Source organism: Manduca sexta, chromosome 9, assembly GCF_014839805.1.
Source record: "Manduca sexta isolate Smith_Timp_Sample1 chromosome 9, JHU_Msex_v1.0, whole genome shotgun sequence".
Taxonomy (NCBI): domain Eukaryota; kingdom Metazoa; phylum Arthropoda; class Insecta; order Lepidoptera; family Sphingidae; genus Manduca; species Manduca sexta.
In genome coordinates, this window is record NC_051123.1 from 13,236,652 (window position 1) to 13,257,223 (window position 20,572).

Below are 20,572 nucleotides of genomic sequence, written 5' to 3' on the forward strand. Positions count from 1 at the left end.
TATTTGTTTTAATTAAAAGAGATGTAAATTCTACTATTGTCTAAGGAAAACACATTAATGTTTAGGTTTTAATGTTTGGTCTAATACTATCGATATATACGTTCGACTCAACTGTACTGCAATCCATACACCTGACTGACATATAATTTCAACATTGACAGCGTGCGGTTATGTACGAAGTACAATCATAATATAAGAACTCGAGGTCTACGTGTAAACCTGGATGTGAGTAAAAATATTAGTTAAGTAGTAGGTATTTGTTGCTCAAGTGAATGAAAATTATAACAGTGACGTTTTAGTTGCCATTTTAGTTCAGATTTTGAACAAATAATTTATATGGACTTTCGTGTCTTTAAAATACGTCAATACCTAATACTAATTATTAATCGGTAATCTGAAGTCTATACATGAAAAACAGCTTCAAAAACCAATAACCACAAAGCCAACAAAGCTAGCGTACGAAACAAACGATTGCCATAATTAATGTTGCATCAAATATTGTGCAGCAACTTGGATATTTCAAAACATTTCAAAAATCTTTTGCAACCGCCGTACACGCTCTACTCTGGATTACTTTCAAATTGTAACTTTTGCGTAGCGACAAGATGTGTGCGAACTGCGAAGACTTAAGGTTGTATGAAACATCAGTGGATGTAAAAACGAGACCCGGTTTTCGGATGAATATTTTGTTTATTTTGTACAGTCAAAAAGGGCAAAGGAAAAGTCGGCAGGTATCCAATGATTACGAGCTACCCTTTAAGGTTATAGCTTAAGGTCCATTTTTCATACATTTTGTTTCACCTTTAATCTATATATTATATATTTATCTATCTAACATCATATCATCTATCATCTATATTAGATATTTCGGCCTTTAAAATTTAATACGACGAAATTTTAAAGGCCGAAATATCCATGATATTAATTATTTTTACGTTTTTCTTTCTGCGAGAACTCGTCACTAACTAGACGTGAATTTAAATTCTTTACTTGTCAATACTTGTTTAGTTACCCAGATTAAAGGTGAAACAAAATGTATGAAAAATGGACCTTAAGCTATAACCTTAAGACGATTGGCATTCATTTGGAGGCTTAGGTTCAGCAGCGGTTGAAAATAATTATCATATCTTTTCTGATATAAGATATAAGTTATCATAAGTTTGTATGTTTGTTAAGAAGTAAGTGCAGCAAACGCTGAATTGATTTGGATAAAATTTGCCAAGACCATGTCCTGAATTAACTAATTAGGCTACTTTTGAATGGGAAATATGTGTTTTTAATACATATACTATAATATCATAATGATAGCATCACAATGATTTTACAACTTAATTGAATAATCATTTATTGCACAATCCTAGCAATGTTCGTTAACATCCAAATAGTAATTTTAACGCACATTCTTCACTAGCTGTGAATTGTGACTCAGATATGACGACGCCACTGTAACACAGCGAGGAAACAACCGACGGAGAAACGAGATATCGCGATTCGGATTTCACTGTCAAACATGTGTCAGCTTATTTTGAAGTGGATAATTTTTTTTCATGTAAAATCACCAATATTATCTTTTTACACTGTGTTTCAGATAAAACCAGGAAATGGCAACCCCACTCGTGATGCGAAACAGTTGATAAAAACATTGCATTCGACAAAGTTCTGCGTTTTTCTTAAACCATATAAATTGGGTAACGCAAAGATCTACAGTTGAGTTTTACCCTATCTAAACTAAACTTTAATATTGATGTGAAAAACTGCGGACGAGGATCCAAAACCTTTAACTATTGTAAATGCGAAAGTGTTTCATGTTTGGATGTTTGTCAAATATACGGAGAATCTGGTGGACGAATTTTAACATTCTCAGTACAAAATTAGTTCCATATTACACAACAACACGGCGAAGTTTTATATGTTCCTGGTCAGGCTATAAAATCTAACATACGCAGTCAAGTGTTCTATAAAACGCAATATATGAAATACAGTTTGATATTTTTATCACGAGTCCGTAGATATCTCGTGTAAAACGCGCTATCTGCTGATAAACGGATGACATCACGCTTACGAAATATTTTTTTAAACTATATTTCTTTTATGTATATAGGCGTGTGTTAGTCAAGCAATATAAGAATGGTAAAAGAAACTGAGTCATTTGAAGTTATTAGTATTTGTTTACAGTTCAAATTATACTAAGTTTAAAGAAAAACATTAAGATACTTGTGCTGTGTATTACTTAAAGATGTTTCGAAATAAAAAGGTAAATAATAAATAAATTGTTTTCTTTTACAGCAAAAGGAAGACCCATAAACGCAAAAGCACAGCCTATACTCGATCATAACAAGTTTGATCGACTGCATTCCTTCTTACTTTAATCAAACTCCGACGAATAACAAACTTATGATAACTTGGGATCGCCGCGGACATCTTCAATTATAATAAAGTAAAAATAAAGGCAATTCTTCTATTGATCTTCGAATTTATAACACGAAGGTACATACAACGTACGTATACGTATAACATTGTTTTGGAATGTTATTTCTGTATTCATTACACCTGTGGACATCCAAGCTTAGGATAAGAGACTTTATATCGACATCTGCTCTACAATTACAATTCATTGTAAAGCAGTTTCCGTACCCTAAGATCGGTTAATCTATTAGTACCAATTTCTCAAATTAAAACCGCTGCCTTCTATAAAACTGTGAAAATATTTTTATTGTTGCGTTTCATACGGTCAGTGAGATTTACCGACGCCCACAACTTAAAAGTTACAAATATAAATCAAACAGGTATTTGAATTGTGAGTTCAAATGAGGAAAATAAACATTTCCTTAACGCCGGGTTAGTCATAAATTCGTTTTTTTTTAAAGCACCGTGTATGAGTTGTGATTATTTATTAACCGCAATATTCTTTTGGTAAATTGTGAACTGCGAAGTATTCGTGAAGTATTGGCAGAATACATGAACATACAGAAATATTGTAGGAATTTACATGATTTTTAAGTTTAATACAAGTCGTATATCAACATTTGCTTTAAAGTCTAGAGTATTATAACCAAAAATGAAATATATCAAGGCCTAACATTCCGATCCAAATGTTATAACACTTCCCTAAAACGTTAAGGAATCTTGAGGCTAAACATAAACCTTGCATCTGTATAAAATCATTCACACTTCAAACTCTGTATACCCCGCAGTAATTAGGCGCCACATTAACCCAACTCAATAACAAACCCACAAGGACTGCTTTGGAATCCGAGCGTCGAACCTTAACGGCAATGATTCAACCCGATGACTCACTAAACCAAGGGTGATGTTAAGGAAACATTTTCGGTTATGGCTACAAGCAGACCTTGTGTTTTGTGTGGTTTTGGCGTTTGGCGTGGCCCACTATCGCGGGCTTTACAGCTTACGTACGGTGGTAACTATCCGGATGGATATAGATACCCTACCACCAGCGTATTTTTAAGTTTTGGGGTTTTAATTGCATCATAATACACCTTTAGCGGCGATAGCCTAGTTGGGTGTGGAACGGACTGACAAGACGAATGTCCGCAGGTTCAAATCCCAAGGGCACACACCTCTGACTTTTCTAAAATCATGTGTGTATTCTTTGTGAATTTATCTCGTTCGCTTTAACGGTGAAGGACAACATCGTGAGGAAACCTGCACATCTAAGAAGTTCTCTATAGGAATTCTGAAGGTGTGTGAAGTCTACCATCCGCACTAGGCCAGCGTGGTGGACTAAGGCCTAATCCCTCTCAGTAGTAGAGGAGGCCCGTGCTCAGCAGTGGGCAAGTATATAATGCAGGGCTGATATTTATACCTTTAGCTGGGAAAAGTGCAAACTGCACAGCATTTATTCTAACATTTACGCAGACAGAGTCGAAGAAAAACCTAGTATCATATAAATTCACAGCGTAAGTGGCGCGTGTGAGTTCCCTCACTCGTCACTGAACGCTTATTGGTCGGCGCGTACGCACACCGCGCGAGACCGACCGCGACCGACGCTTCCCGTACTCACTTCCCATGACTTCGGAAATTACTCGACCGAGAACGAAACCGCTTTTACACATTTCCGAATAAACGAAATGTTTTAACACACTTTCGTTTTTTCCATACCGTTTGTTTTAGTGCAGTGCATTGTTCTCGTATTAAAAAAAATATTTTATGTATTGACTCAATTCTGCGTTTTATTACCGAACTATCTTGGCATACTGGTTAAGTTCGCTATCGCATAATTTGTAAACAATAAATATGTAGACACTTAGATAAGAGTTGGATTGCCCAGCAGTGGGACATGACTATGAGAATAACTATGAATGACAAAAATTAAACCCAAATGTTACAAAAAGAATCTATAGAAAATTTTTGTTCGTATTCCGTTTTTTGTTTTACTAAGTTAATTTAAATTAATAATTCACTTATGACAGAGGCTGTTCATACAAATGTTTTGTCTTTGTACCTAGTCAAGATGATACAGGCTTTGAAGGTTGAAGTTAATCGTGTAAATAATTAATGGTGCGTTATATGTAAACAATTTACAAAATGATTTAACTATCAACACAATGTTTACATAACAGTGTACAGCAAACTATGACGAAACTAGAGGGATCGAGAATTTTTGATATCCAATTTTCATTGTAAGGATTGTGTTAAGATATGTTTGGGTTTACGTGGGTATCTATATTAAGTATAGGGGCATTTATCTATCGGTGATGTATAATGTATGTATGTGTGTATAAAGTAAAATAATAACGAATTTAACGACCTGCCCAATGATCAGATGAGATCGCGAAGTATGCCGGCATCCAGCGCACAGGACCGAAAAGTGTCTAATAGAGGAAATCTATAACCAGCAGAGGGTTGATAGTATGATCTAAACCAAACTAAAGTCCATAACTATAAGAAATTACACCGGTAATTTGCTATAACATGGCGAGGATTTTTATTTTCTTGGACATCTATATAGATATAATTATAAGTATCTATCCACAATATAAATACTACGCAAGTACCAAACACACGAGGCATTGATTAACGCTTCGTCTAATCAGCGAAATAATTAATTAATAAGATAACGTATTATCTAAAAGTGGTCACAAATTAAAGGGTAAATGGTACAAAATATTATGACGTTGAATGTTTTTGTGGCAATCGTCAATTTATTTACTTATTCCTGATTTTTTTCTATTTGATGTCGCAAAAACCAGGACGGTTTAACTAATTTCAATGAAAATATTTTGAAAACGACAATTAACGTATACATAAATAACTTCAGTAAATGCCTCCGTCTAAATGGCGTAATTTTTTACCGAAAAACTAGCGAGTAATTAACATGGGTAGATAAAGTGAAATTACTTTTAATTTACTTCAAGGAAACCTGTGATTTGTACTAAGCGACATTCAACAAGGACAAATATTTGTATACTCCGCATTCCGCAAATATTTGATTAGCGATTGCGGAATGGAAAGCTATCCATATCTGACGCCCATGATTCACACGGAGAGATAAACAAATCATTGTGGAGGATTTATAATATACGTTTAACAAATAATCATGTTTTGTTTTAACCTTCAATTTGAATCAAGTCCAAGTATGCACACTGTTTTACATTGACCGAATAATTTTATAAAATGAACTTATGAGGCCAAATATTACTCGCTATGATTTACGTATTTTTATATTCGTCTCAACCTTCAAGTTAGATTTTAGTTTCCCAACCTACAATACTACGAAAGCTACAAATAACGGTAAATAATATAAAAATAGAGTAACTGAAAAATCCATTTAATCGCATATACATAACTAACACCACATCCAAACATGAACTCTATGTTTTATATAAATAAGACTCACCCATAAATCCTATTAATGCTGGCACACTCGTGGTTGCCGCGTAAAAGGAAGAAGTTCTCTGGGTATTTGATCTTGTAAGCCAGCAGGAGGCATATGGTCTCGAGGGACTGCTTGCCGCGGTCCACGTAGTCACCGAGGAAAAGGTAGTTCGACTCCGGAGGAAGCCGCCGTATTCGAACAACCTTAGCAGGTCGTAGTATTGGCCGTGAATGTCACCTGGAACAAAATTTATAATTAGTGTTGTTGGTTACTCAACCACCATCACCTCATAGGCCGGAATACAAATAGCAAAATGATACGAGCATTGGTTACGTCTCTGCTTAGCCCTTCAAAATTGAGTGTTGTTGCATAGACACTTGCACCATCACCTCATAGGGCGGAATACAAATAGTAAAATGATAAGAGCATTGGTTACGTCTCTGCTTAGCCCTTCAAAATTGAGTGTTGTTGCATAGACTCTGCCACTATCACCTCATAGGGTGGAATACACATGGCAAAATGTTGGGAGTATTGGTTACACTCCTGTTTAGCCTTTCAGGGATAAAAGGTGTGAATGTGAAGCATTTTGAGGGATAAATGATTGCCGGATGCACATATTCTTTAATGCTGTTAAACAGTTTTGCGGTTCTACTCACAATCTGTACGTACAAAAATTGCACGAAAGAATATAATTAATGTAAACTAAACGTACGTAATTTTATTGTAAAGTTATAACAAATAGCTTAGTAAACAGTTATACTTTGATATCTATTTTTTCGTTTCAATCTCTTAGCGGATTATTTAATAAAGATAATTAAATTGTTGAGTTATTAAGCAAAAAACATATATTTTGTTTGACGGAAAGAATAGAACTTTGTCAATAAAATGATCTTATCTTTAATTCTTGATGAGGCAGCTAATATTACAGATACACAAAACGTCTAGCTTTTCAAGAATAATACCGCAATGCATAAATAAGCCACTAAAGCAATGAACAAGCATAATTCATTAATTACATAAAATCCTTGCTGTTCAGTATAATTTGAAATCATATTTTATTCCTTTAATACTTAGAGACTTGTAATACAACTTTCGACATTTTACCCTTCAGACGTTATTGTAACTTGCCCAGTTTTGAACAGGTTAATGGAGATATCAAAACATTATGCAATATTATCTTATCTTTGAGTACAACAAAAAGGTCTTCAATTATGAGTAATATAGTTTATAAAACTGCAAAATGATTATGGGATGTTTATTGTTTTCACTAGGTGTTGCTCGCGGCCTCTCCCGTGTGTAAATCGTTTCCTGCTACAAAATTTCCGAAATTACTTTTGCGAATCATCGCTCCTACAGGACGACGCAATGGCCGTCTTAAAAAATGAAGCATATGTGTTAATTCGGGGCATGATCTACCCATGAGCCAGATCCCTTCAACTGTTTCTGCTATTACTTCTACAAACACGCCATAATTTTCACAAAATTCCGCGATTGTTGTATTAGTGAAGTAAAATTATATTCCCCTCAAGTAAAATAATAACAGTCCCCCTTCACCATGAAGGCTGCAAGATCTTCGAAACGTCAGTAGAAAATTGTAATATAAAAACCGCGGTGAAATCCGGAAAAATAGTTTTATATATCAATAAAATAATATTAGTAAAAAGTTAGATACATATCTCTTGCACTGTCTAACAAATAGATGTCAAAATTATTACACAGTTAAACATATTGTATATAATGCAGATTGTATTTTACCAGATTAATACCATAATTTTTTTATCTGTTCAATAATATGGCCATTAAGCGGGACAACTAAGATTTAATAATTAAACAATTTTAAAAATATATTAAATAAAATATAAACTAGTATCTAAAACTACATTTGTATTGAGCTAAACTATCCTTTTAGATAAGCTAGTCCTGCACTCAAAGATGTGGACCACAAATGGCACAATTTAGTAAAGAAACATTCACCCACACAAAATTACATTATGAAATAACTTGCACTGATTTATGTATTCAGACTGATTTCATAACAAATGGTGTTTTAAGTACCAATAATAACACATGTTACGATGAAAATGAATGCTTATGTGCCATGTTATGTCCACAATGTTATGTGCTACAATGTTGTGCATTTATATTTGAGTGGTGTGCGCTTATACATGGTATTATTACTCAACATGTGTAAGGAGTATTATTACAATCTTGTATGTGTAATCTCTCAATTCTTAGTTGGCTAAATAAATAATATGCAATTTGTAGTTTGATGAAAATAGTTTGAAAGCATAGCTTTTTTTATGAAGAACTATTAGGATGCCACTTATACCAACAAGATAATGATAAATTCCAAGAAAGTCTTAATGTTAGTATTGGAATATAAACAAAAGAAATTCAATGATTCAAATAAACATTATTATTTGCCTTTTTACCATTGCTGGATATGGCATATTAATATTTTCCAATAAATTAAATAAACATGAATACATTTCATAATTAATAAAGGAACGGAAGGAAGTAATTTGATTTATAAAGGAACTGTAATGCCTTTAATACTGACAATGCAATAATTCACACATTTTATAATATTCTAACATTTATACAATTGACAAATCAAAGAATTTATTAGATTAATAACACCTAAGTAATATGAACTCAAAAATAATGCAAACATCATAAGAATTTTGGCTTTAAGCAATAAACTATTTCAAAAGACAACAGGTGAGCCAGTACCTGGTGAGGTAAGATAAAAATCAACAATATTAATCTGATGCAACATTTAGGGCAATGTGTTAAATTACTTTAACAACTGTGAATCAACTTAGGTGTTAAATTTATATGAGTAATATTTCAAAATGTTACAAATTTGTTCATTGTGTATTAGATATCTGGTGCACTGAAGTTTTTTTTTATTGCTTTGAATGACGAGACAAGATTGCCATTCGCCTGATGGTAGGGCGAGACAACCGCCCATAAACAGCGGAAACACCATCCAACACCATGAATTAAGTACTAATTATTGTTTAGTATTCCACTGCGCTCGCCATTCTGAGACATGAGATGTTAGGTCTCATTATGTTCAGTAGTTACACACAGTTCTTAATCCTTATAGCCCTATGTGGTTGCTGGTATTCATCTATAGACCTTCATGGCCTGAATAGGGTATGTTCCTGACCTATGTACTTAACATGTTTATAGTATGCACTAAATATTATAGTTGCCAATCGCTTTGTAGACCATATAGAAATGGAATACAAAGAAACAGTTAAGCAAGCTGAGACGACTGTGGTGAATATTGATATCCTCTCGTATGGTTCAAACTTACTACATACATTTCATCAAAATTGGTTTAATGATTTTTGCCGTTGAATGGATAGCAGATAATTTTACAATTTATTATGTTAGTATGAATATAGCTAATTTACATATGTGGTGTTATTGTATTTATGTATATTATAAATTCACATCTCTGATAAAATATGCAAGGAGATACTTTCCCAATATTTGTATACACAAAAAGGATAAATATTACACATTCAATACTCATAACATAATGTAAATGGAACAGGTTGTAAGATGTCAGTTTATTGGTCTCATGTTATATAGAAAACATGCTACCAAAATAAGTGTTTTTGTGAAAAAAAAATAAAAAAAAATGAGTAAATTACATAAATTGAATATTTTTTTTTTTATTTTTTTTAATGTGATTAAAAAATTAAATGGTTGCAACAGTTATAGATCCATTAAAATAATTTGTAGATTGTTGCAAAATCATAACTATTTAACAAAATGAAAAAACAACTTTTGAATATGTATCTATCTCCTTGACAATTCATTTTTCCTTGCACTTGTGACAGTATCAAAATGTCAGCTTTAAGGTCAACATACGATTTGATATTTTGAGTCATTCATTATTAAAAATTCGTGATTTCAAGCAGTTAATAATGTGAAATATATTAAAAATATTATTACCTCACAAAATATTTTATATAACTCTACATCCTTTATCCTGTCTATGCTCGTCGGTATAAGGACACTAGCCGGAAATTGCTATTGCAACCTTATCTCAAAAGGGGAATAACGAAAACATAAATGTAGAATACACCATGCAATCTTGCCCAATTAAATGAATTGTAACTTCTACTGCCTTGTTGTTAGTTAATACACAAAATCAGCAACTTTTGTCCAATTTCGAAAGTGGGTATGTAGCTCTTTTCGCACGAGAAAGTGTTGGCTAACGTCTGACGGATGCATAAAAATGTAGGTATTCGGTACTCACCGCATATTTTTAACGGGGCCTCCAATTCAAGTAATATTGGCTGTGACAAGAATATTTCCCGCGATTTCAAGCATAGCCCTTTGATTTCTATTTCGGTCAACTGAACATTCATGCCAGGCTTCTCGCCCCGCACTGAAAACAAACGTAAACATATCACTCATCACCAGAAACACTAAAACTCGCGATATTTTCACACATTACCACTAAATAACAACGTATTTCACTGTATCCGTACAAAACACTGACCGTTTTGTTTATTTCAAACAATATCAACAATTACCTTTTAATAATTTTTTTATTACGTTATCGATGTTTAACTCATCTGTGTCTCTGTCTGCCATTTGATATAATGTTTGTGCACGGAATATGACTAAACAGAATAAGCAAAGGAGGAAAGATTGTGAAGATTTTTGCCGATTTATGGAAGGTACAACCTATTTCAATTCTCGGCTAAAATGATTTTCAATGGCGGAGACATCACTCACACACACACTGACAAGTGAAATACACTCCAAATGTTGCCAGTCTAAATACATCTGCACTCCAATGTACAATCCGAAAATTGTTTAAAAAAACCGTTACATTAGAAATTTAATTTGACAAATTAAACCAAAATAAATAGTAAGTAACTTTAATTTGGAAGATTTTTGATTACCTGAATTTTTATTCTTTTTTTGTGTTGTATCTGCTACTATTCCTCGACATTGGCAAAATTACCGATAAATAAACAACGAAAGAAAAAAAAATTGATTGAATTTGCTATTTTGACCTTTAATTCAACACACACGACTAACGTAGTGTTATATTCTCTTTGGATTGTACATACTGTAAAATTTCTTATGCGTCGGTAGGTATATCTATAACAAAAAATATGAATTTTAATTGGTAAAAATATTCAGTAGTAGTAATTTAGCAATTTGAAACAAAAGTCAACTGGCCAACATTAAAATGTTGTCGATAATTGTTTTACCAAAATTTTGGGTACTCTTAATTTTATGGAAACACCAAAGACACACGTGTTGCCAGAATAATATTATAATTTCTACCATTTTGTAAGGACGCCATACATGTAACCATATTATTTATTTATCATATTACCTATTTATTTTTATGTAAATAAAATCAAATGTATAATAAAACAATAATTTATTACCGAATTTTATAATTTAAAATTACACAATAAATGTCAGATAAATTTATTAGTCCTTCTTACCCCTGTATGGGTGTCGTTTTCTGTGAAGAAAAAATGAAATAAGTTGTAATTTGGTCTTATTGTTAAGTACATAGTTTTTAAAATTTAATCATATCATACGTACGCTGGTATAGTCAGAGTGAATATTCCGAACTTCGTATTGATATCTTCGAGACGGAAAATTCCTTCGACATATTCTTTGTCGGCGGGTATGGCAGGGGTTTCAAAAACAAGGTTCATGATGTAATCCTCAACACAACTGTAATAATAAATAGATTTTACTAAGATGAGATAAACGCGTAAACTCAGCAAGACACAGGTTTGTTTTATTTCTACCTGTTACATACACCTTTGTGGATATATGCTTTATGTTTCATAATAAATAAAATATATTGACATACATTTTTTATATGATATACATTACTACACTTTACTCAGAATTGTAAAGCCATACAGGCAAGTTACAAAATATGAAAACCTGTCGCCATCTTGTGGCACTAAAGTAAAATGATGCATATTTTTTTACTAATTTTATGCCATCTAGTGACAATTGAACTAAATTCTTGATAAACTCACTAAGCGCAAGGTTGGTACGGGACCAATTTTTCAATCTTGTTCGGTCGCAGTGTTTCCACATAAGGGTCCGCCACTAGTTTAGCAGCAGGAGGCGCTGCCGGCCCTTTACGAGCTTTCGGCGTTGGCGCTGGAGGCTGAAAAATAAAAACTGACACTGCATTTTTCTGCTAGTCAATATAAATGAATCTATGTAGTATTTACATTCTACACATTATCCTTATGCTAACACGATTTGAGGCAAGTAAAATACAATCTCACGTAATATATTAAAGTAAATTATATTACTTAGCTAAACAAAAAAAAAAATACGAACTTTAGCGACATAAAACATTTGTAAGTAGTTCGTTACAATATTCTATGATATTTTAATATCAAACCTTCACGGCTCCATAAGCGACCTCTATGAGGCTCTTGACCTCAGTCTCCAGTATGCGCAAGAACTTGGGCACGTTCCACTTGGTCACTTCCTTGTGGTTGCCCAGTAGGCTAAGTAAAGGAGTGCAGTCACACCGAGCCAGTCTGATAGATGGACAGCAATAATAAAGACATGTTACTTTTGATATTGCAGCACAAGTTTAGGAAACGATGGATCAGCTGATGCTATATGAAATATGTGCGGTCGGCGCCAAATGTATTGATTACGTTTTAATATTAAACTTATAAATACATTTGGTATGTATCTACTTACTTATATGCATTTATTTGAACCTGGATGTATTTTCCTATCTTCCGAAAATTATTCTCCTCGAATACGTCAACTATGCTATTTTATAATAGACTGTTGTCATATCATTGTTATAAGTAATGATCATTATTTACCTGACCAACTCGTCGATTCCCCTCAAAACCTTGACAATGGTCGCATCAGCAGTGGTGTTCAACTCCAGTTTGTTCGCACAGCGCGCTCGCTGCGCTTCCAGTTCGCGCGTGACCTGAGCTAGGCGCTTGTCCTGCTTCTCTTCACGGGCTTCGTTTATGTCGCGTTGGTCCACTGAGAAAATAGACAAATATACTCGTTCAAGGTGTTTCTTATAGCCAAGCAGCATCGTTACATTACGTTTTCGGTAGTCATTATGAAATCTAACACCTAACGTCTTAAAACGTCATGTACAGGTTTGTAATTTAGTCCTAGGCGACATTATTTAGGTAAGCGACTTATTAGTCTTGTTATTTGAATATTTTATATCTATATTAAAGAGGCACAAAATCTATAGTTCAACTAAGCTCTATATTTGTATCTTAAGTATGGAAAACTATAAAGGTCTTCGGATCCCACAAAATCCATCTAAGACTCACGAATTCTCTGTCGCAACAGCTCAAGATCTCTCCGCATAATAATAGACTCTTGCAGCACCTCACAGAGCAGCACGAAGCAAGAGAAGTTCTCGATCTCAGTGATGTTGAAACGGTTTATGATCGTGGCTGCGCGATCTAGACCGGCATAGCTCTAGAGAGAAGTAAAGATATTAAGTAAGCATATTTTAAGGCAAAAAATAAACCGTGTTGTATATTTCTGTTGTGAATAGAGCAGCACTGTAGTGATAAACAGGTGACCAACACACTGTAGTCCCTCATTCGCTTTGTAGATTCTCTTTTTTTTAACGAGCATTACAAAATGACCTTACCGCATCTGAAGTTTCCGAGTTTTAATTAGTACCTATTGCGTTAAGGCCTTAGTGAATGACCTAGAATACCTTGATAATTTTTTATAGATTCTCCTTTAAAGAAGAAGTAAAATACTTCAAGTTAGAAATATATTGAGCAAGTCACTACTAACAAAGATCTCTTCAAGTAAGGCATCGTGTCTTTGTATCTCATGCTCGCAGCGCTGTATCTCCTCCAATCTCTTTATCTCCTCTTTCTCGTCAGCCTCGCAGATTCTTCGAGAGCCTTTCACACGTAGAAATTCCTCCAATTTTGCTAAATGGTTCAGTTCTCCTTCGTACGTTTGCATTTCCTTGATAAAGTATAATTAAGAATTTAATTAATAGATCTGACAATGTTACATGCTGATTTAGTTTAAGGAGAACCCAAAGCTATGTATTAAATATCTATTGTTCTTTCCATAAACTTTATTATTAATTGGTTACATCGTGACACAAAAATGTATATGCACACTTTATAGGTATTAACATCTTTCTTTCTATGTTGACTAGTATATTTACCAATAAATTAGCAAATAGCAATAACCTAACGCTTATGATTATTTACAGGTTTAAGATGTTAGATACCGATATATCCCTATTGAGTTGGAACAATCCCTTCCATTTAAGTGCTTCCAGCTTCCTGCAGCATTCGTCGCGGTCTCCGAACGCGACGGCTGCGATCTCGAAGATGTCCATCAGGTACTCCTTGCCCTGCACCAGTTTGCCGATAGTCCGGTTCCATTGGATGTTGAAGTCATTTCTTTGCAACGTGGAAATTTAAAATTATTTATAATCCTTAGGCAAGAATATGAAGGCGCTAGATGGTTACCTACAAAACTAGTGGTGATAAACCATACTAGCTAATGTAGATAATATAAAAATGGTTACCTTTCAACGAGGAGCCTATGTATCTCCTCTCTCAACTTCTTGTTGTCCGAGTTGACAAGGCAAAACCGCTTGGTGGCGAGATCTAACCGGTTCTCCATACGGCGGAGACGATTAGCAGCGTTTTCTATCATAGCTAATTCCTAAATTCAGAATAACAACTTATACCTTGCGTTTTAAATGATATTTCATTAATACAAAAATATACTGCATCTGATGCTAAACGTGATGTAACATGTGATATTGTTGAACAAAGAGAGATTGGAGCCCTCGACAGTTGGTAGAAGCTGGGCTATGTTATTAGAGACGTACTACATGAATTATCATGGAAGGATTTTCAGCATATTTTTACGGTCATTTACTAGAATAATTCTACCAATCTATATAATTGTGTTCAAATTTATCATACATCTCCTTCAGTCGGCACTCTCTTTAGCAATTCAACGAGTTGCTTCTGCGCTAAATAGTTGAGGCAGTCCAGCTCGGCTTGCTGCGCCTTCTCATCTCTCAGCACCGACTCTAGATGCTCGTACTCCACTATGCACTTGCGCGTGCCATCCTTCACGAGGTTGTCGCGGAACGCGTGCTGGCCTTTGCTCGCGAGCTGAATATTTTTTTATAAGTAACATTTTGTTTTAATTAATACTGGTATCCATTGGCCTTGGATCCTGAAGTATGTAAATAGGTCTATATAGACCCTATTAATTATGTAACCTAAATGATAACAAATTATAATAACTCTGGCAACTTTTAAAAGATTTAAAATATTATTTTTAATGTGGCATGTCTTTATTCTACTAACATTGATACAGAGCAGCGTCTCCTTGAGTTCGTTGGCGAGGATGCCCAGCTGCTTCTCCTGCGGCGCCAGCTGCGGGATGCCGCCGGCGCGTTTCTCCACGCTGCACATCGGTGCCAGCTTTTGGAACTAGCTCGTACAACAAATACATTTCATAGTTGTAGTAAATTTACTTCTATATCATATTTAGAGGAAATTAAAACGGTTTTGTTTAGATTTTTCGCTTTCTGAATGTTGTAGCTTTATTACTTAAGCTTGTAAATTACAGAATGAACTAAGCAAGTGCACCAGCAATTCAAACGGCTATTAGTGATATTTACCGCGTGATCTAGCAGAGGGCTAACCTTTGTCGGCCAATCCCAAACAAGTCAATTGTTTTACCCGAGAAATAGCATTTGAAAGACCACATTAAGCTCAAGAATGATACTAAGGAATCAATTATAGCTGGGTATGAAAGATTTATTTAATTAGTTTCCCAATATCTTCTTCTTGACAAGAGAATCAAATGCGTAACCTCTGAATCAGTGCAAATAGGAAAGCATGGGACGAAGAGATATAAACTTATTAGTTTTTTGTAAATGTTATAATGACAGATATAAAAAATATTAGATGTCTGAAAATAATTATTGACCTTACCGTTCGCTGAACATTGCTGAGTTCAGCCTCAGGGTCCACAACCTTCTGCTCCACTTGAGTCGGCATGTTAAAGATAACTAAAAATAAACAAATAAAATATTTGTGTATACAACTATTCTTCAATATTCATGAAATTTTATGACAAATCTGTTTGAGATTGTTTTGTTTGAACATTGCATCTTCTTTTTAAAAAATAATATTGAAAGAGTATTTATGATATGCACACTTTTTAAGGACAAGACTTTTTAAGACTTTTTTTCTTTAAGGACAGAATATCTGCCTTCTTGGCGAGACATGCTGAAGCTGGCGTAGGGGCATTACAGCAACATTTCTGAAACTCCAAGCTCTAAATGCAAGTTGATAATTTGCCGGTACTCTTTCTGTGCCTAAAATTAATATTTATGGTGGGATGTTGATCGGAATTGGTTTTTTTCCATACAGAGTTAAATAACGAGATTTTATAAGTTTGTCTTAATTAACTGTCTACTTAATTTAAGGCATTCTATAAAGGTTTTGTTAACAGCAAGAGGACCTCTTGGGTGGCGCTCGACTCTATGTGAATTTCAGTATAAAAACATAATAGCTTTTGCTTGCGTTTCGGCTAGCGTGAAAGTTTTCTGGGATGAACATTCCCTCAGGATAAAAATTAGGCTATAGCACCCAGAATTAATGTAGCTTCCTATTAGTAACATAAATTCAAACTCGGTTTAGTAGTTTAGACAAACAAAAGCCTTTATATATAAGTAAAGATTCCATAAGTATTATTGTTCGTTTCGCCAGCCGAGTGCCGTCGTTTTACTCCGTACGCTGTATGACCAAAGATGGACGTGCACAAAACAAATGTATTTATTTATTTATTTACTAGCTTCCGCCCGCAGCTTCGCCCGAGTGGATTTTGGACTTCAAAAATGGAGCCAGTCGCGAACGTTCGAGAATGTTCGTTTTACGAAGCTACTCGCTAGGTGATTCGCTAGCCTCTAGGTGCCAAGCAAGCCGCCTGCCTGTGCGTTCGCGACCTTATATATATATACAAAAATAATCCTTATAGTATGATTCAGTATTCACGCATGATGGCTTATTATTAGCGTATTACATGTATAACTTTGGTGTTTCTATACCGATTTCTATGATTCTTTTTATGGAATATTTAATAATGTTAACTTTTTTAATTAGGGATTACTGAGAGTGTTATAAACGTAAGAGTAGACAAATATAATGAGAAAGCTTCGAACTGCTAAGCTATCGGGAGTTACACGTGTTATTGTGAGTCAACCATAAAAGATAGACATATGCTGTCGTGGGATATTTTTTACATAATTTTAAGGAGAACAATTCCGTCATACATGATTTCTGTGTAGCTGTAAACATTAAGGTTGCACACGCGACGGAAGCTTAAAAAATGGAGTAACTTCTCCCGTTTTCCCAACATTTCCCTTCACTGCTCTGCTCCTATTAATTGTAGCGTGATGAAAAGTATGCTATAACCAGCACAGGAGTATGGAAAATAATTGTACCAAGTTTCGTTAAAATCCGTCGAGTAGTTTTTGTTTCTATAACGGTTATACAGACAGACAGACAGACAAAAATTATACTAATTGCATTTTTGGCATCAGTATCGATACCTAATCACCCCCTGATAGTTATTTTGGAAATATATTTCATGTACAGAATTGACCTCTCTACAGATTTATTATAAGTATAGAAGAAGATTAGGTTTTCCAGCAAACTTAACACTACGATTACAATAATTTAAATATAACTTATAGCTATAATGTAAGCCAAATGAAACAACACAAATAAAATTCATTCTTTATTTAATTCCACAAACAAATTATTCATAACGTAAGTATCTAGTCATGATTTAGATCTTATAAATTAATATTAAGTACATACGGGTGCGTTAAGTACAGATGCACTAAACTATTACTATTCTGCTATCGTAACAATAATGTACTGCAAAATTGTCATTAGGAAATTAACCCTCTACATTATTTACTGAAGGGCGCTTTCCGCATGACCTTCTGCAGTTATTGCGTTCATTGTTGCGATAGCAGTGTCACAGAATCGATATATGACAGTATTCGATTGTAAGTTTTATTCGAATTAAAATGGTACACGACGTTGGTCCTTCAAACCAGATAATCTGTCACAAATGATTCAATTCCTTACGTAAATTAATTGACGTTAACATTTAAAATTAATTTAGACTTTATTATATTACTTATGTTTTTATAATTTTAACTAAAAGTTCACTGCTGAAGATATTGCATTTAAAAAAAATATGGTACTCTCAGAAAGCATAATAACAATTATTTTGAATTTATATCAAACGAAATCACTCGTTGTTTTTATTGAAAAAAACGACGAAGTTTACCAAGCATTTTATTTTTTTTATTTAACCGAAAATTTTACACAACGCATTACGGGCGTAACTTAAAATAGAGAGTTTTTATTTATTTCTCTTTAATCGCAAGTTACACCAAATGTTTCAAATACAAATATCGAGGCTTCATAAAAATATCAATGCCTTTGAATAAATCAAAAATAATTGTTAATATAAAACGTATTTAATTGTTCCATTTAAAAGATGTTTCAAGAAAGAATTCATTTAAATTAAGTTCATTCAAAATATGCAATATGCTCAAATAGTTATGTAATAAAAAATGTCACAAGGAAAGTTGAAATATAGACAATTTTTAATTAAAAATATTTAAATTCAAATTAATATTGATCGCAAAAAATTTTCCCCAAAATTTATTTACTGTAATATAATAAATCCTAAAATACTATAAAATAAAAATGGAATGACTGTAAAAATGATTTTCATACAAAACATTTGTGCTTAAATAGAAAAGAAAATCTATTTATTAAAATTGCGATATCCTCTATCCAATCGGCCACAGAGCTTTGTATATTATAATTTCAATAATTAGTTCAGTCTTAATAATAAATTAACCGTACAAATGAACATTTAACGTCTTTTATTTGACAAAATTCGAGAAAATAAATCGATTTGATGTGCATTATAGTTAGCAATTTTCGAAAAATATTCAAAATGGTATTCTCTTTTGGCTCTTGACCATTTACTATATTATAATAATAAGAGGTAAACGTGCCGACTAAAATACTAATTATGCAAGACAAACATATTAAAGCATATTCTATTAATCGATAAGTATGCCGATTATCGATAACAATGGTGACTTATCGATAAAATACGAATCTAAAGTGAAAGAAATAGTTTCTTCACAGATAATTAACTGTTTTTTAAGTTAAAATTGCTGATTTGCAATGAATTGGCACGGTTTGAAGTTATATTTTTTCAGACTGAAATTTTAGTTTTGGGATTTTTTTAGACATAGCCGAACTAGATAAGCAACAATTGCTGTTTAACTTGTATATTATCTGTCCTATTATAGGTTCATTACTACCGAAATGAGGATAAAAACTACAAAATAAAATCTTGATATTTTAGCTTAAGCTTATTGCACATTGTAGAGAAGTTTAATGTGAGCAAATATAACATTTGAGCATTCTCTGCTGTTATAACTTATTTTATATAAATATAGCATAGAAAAATTGTAATTACATATCGAGAAAAATATTTGCCTGTTTTGCACAATTATCGCAATTTTTACAATCTGAATATCGACTACGTCGCAAATATATTATTATTAAATTATTAAATTGAATATAAATTAAAATTACGAAATTCATCAAGTTAAAATTAAAACAGAAAAATCAATTATCGAATTGGTGCAAATCTATTTTAAATACAAAAGAATTTGATTGCATGCAAAATATCGATGACAATTAATGAAAATAATCGATAGTGTGTAATCAATTATCGATATTAAAATACGTGAATCCGTGTCATCTCGATAAAATATCTACAAAATTGTATCGATATTATTGAAACTATTTATACTTATGTAAATAAATAAATTGACTTTATGTAAAGGCACTCACAAGGCCAGGTACTTTTAAGGCACGGTACATATTCTAATTTATTGCAAAACAATTTCTCCGCCTTAAGTGTATAACTAAACTGTAATTATTCTAAAAATTCTGCAGATCATGTCCGATACGCGTTTTAACTTTTTTTAATGTTAATAATATGGCTATTCTGAAAAAAAAATGATCTTTTTAAAATAATGGTATGTTTAAGGAGGCATTCGCGCTGACAGTTCATAGATAACTTAAGGTTAGCGATAAATTGATTTCTCATCCAGTTAGTTTTTTTTTATTGCTGTGAATGACGAGACGAGCTTACCGTTCGTCTGATGGTAAGCGATACGATCCATAAACAATAGAAACACCATCCAACACCATGAATTACAAAAGTATTGTTTGGTATTCCACTGCGCTCGTCATCCTGTGACGTGAGATGTTAAGTCTTATTTCTGGACACTAAGTTACACTGGCTACGATGTTCTTCAAACGGGAACACAAAAATGACTACACACTGTTGCTTGGCGGCAGAAATAGACATTGCGGTGTTACATACCCAGGTGGACTCTCACATATGAGAGGTCTACCGCCAGTAGTTAGTAATTTTAACAAAATCTTAAGACATACCTTTCGATAATTTGGTAAGTAATTTAAAATGTTGCAATTTGAAAATATGCCTTTTTATGGAGTTCGATTTATCACCTATAAATTTTCTACAACCCATCAGCGCTCACTAAATTACACTAAACCTACATTAAGTGCACCAAATATT

The 20,572-nt window shown here is 33.4% G+C and overlaps 2 protein-coding genes across 2 annotated transcripts in view; both read right to left on the reverse strand.

Annotated features, from left to right (window-relative positions):
- The window catches only part of LOC119188519 (serine/threonine-protein phosphatase alpha-2 isoform), a 57,722-nt gene extending 47,071 nt beyond the window's left edge, over positions 1–10,651 (reverse strand). The window contains exons 1-3 of the mRNA XM_037436661.1: positions 10,396–10,651; positions 10,116–10,247; positions 6,020–6,073 (exon numbers count right to left, since the gene is read on the reverse strand). Coding sequence (XP_037292558.1) covers positions 6,020–6,073; positions 10,116–10,247; positions 10,396–10,456 — 247 coding nt within the window. The 5' untranslated portion in view covers positions 10,457–10,651. The remainder of the gene's footprint in view (positions 1–6,019; positions 6,074–10,115; positions 10,248–10,395) is intronic.
- A 593-nt stretch (positions 10,652–11,244) lies between these two features.
- Positions 11,245–16,033, reverse strand: LOC115448449 (outer dynein arm protein 1-like). The gene is made up of 12 exons (XM_030175886.2): positions 15,850–16,033; positions 15,217–15,342; positions 14,824–15,018; positions 14,418–14,557; positions 14,115–14,289; positions 13,661–13,840; positions 13,180–13,330; positions 12,703–12,874; positions 12,261–12,402; positions 11,884–12,017; positions 11,432–11,566; positions 11,245–11,348 (listed from the first exon to the last, which is right to left on the reverse strand). Exons 1-12 carry the CDS (start codon positions 15,913–15,915, stop codon positions 11,315–11,317), a joined length of 1,650 nt encoding a protein of 549 aa, XP_030031746.2. The 5' UTR covers positions 15,916–16,033; the 3' UTR covers positions 11,245–11,314.
- Positions 16,034–20,572: the final 4,539 nt, after the last annotated feature.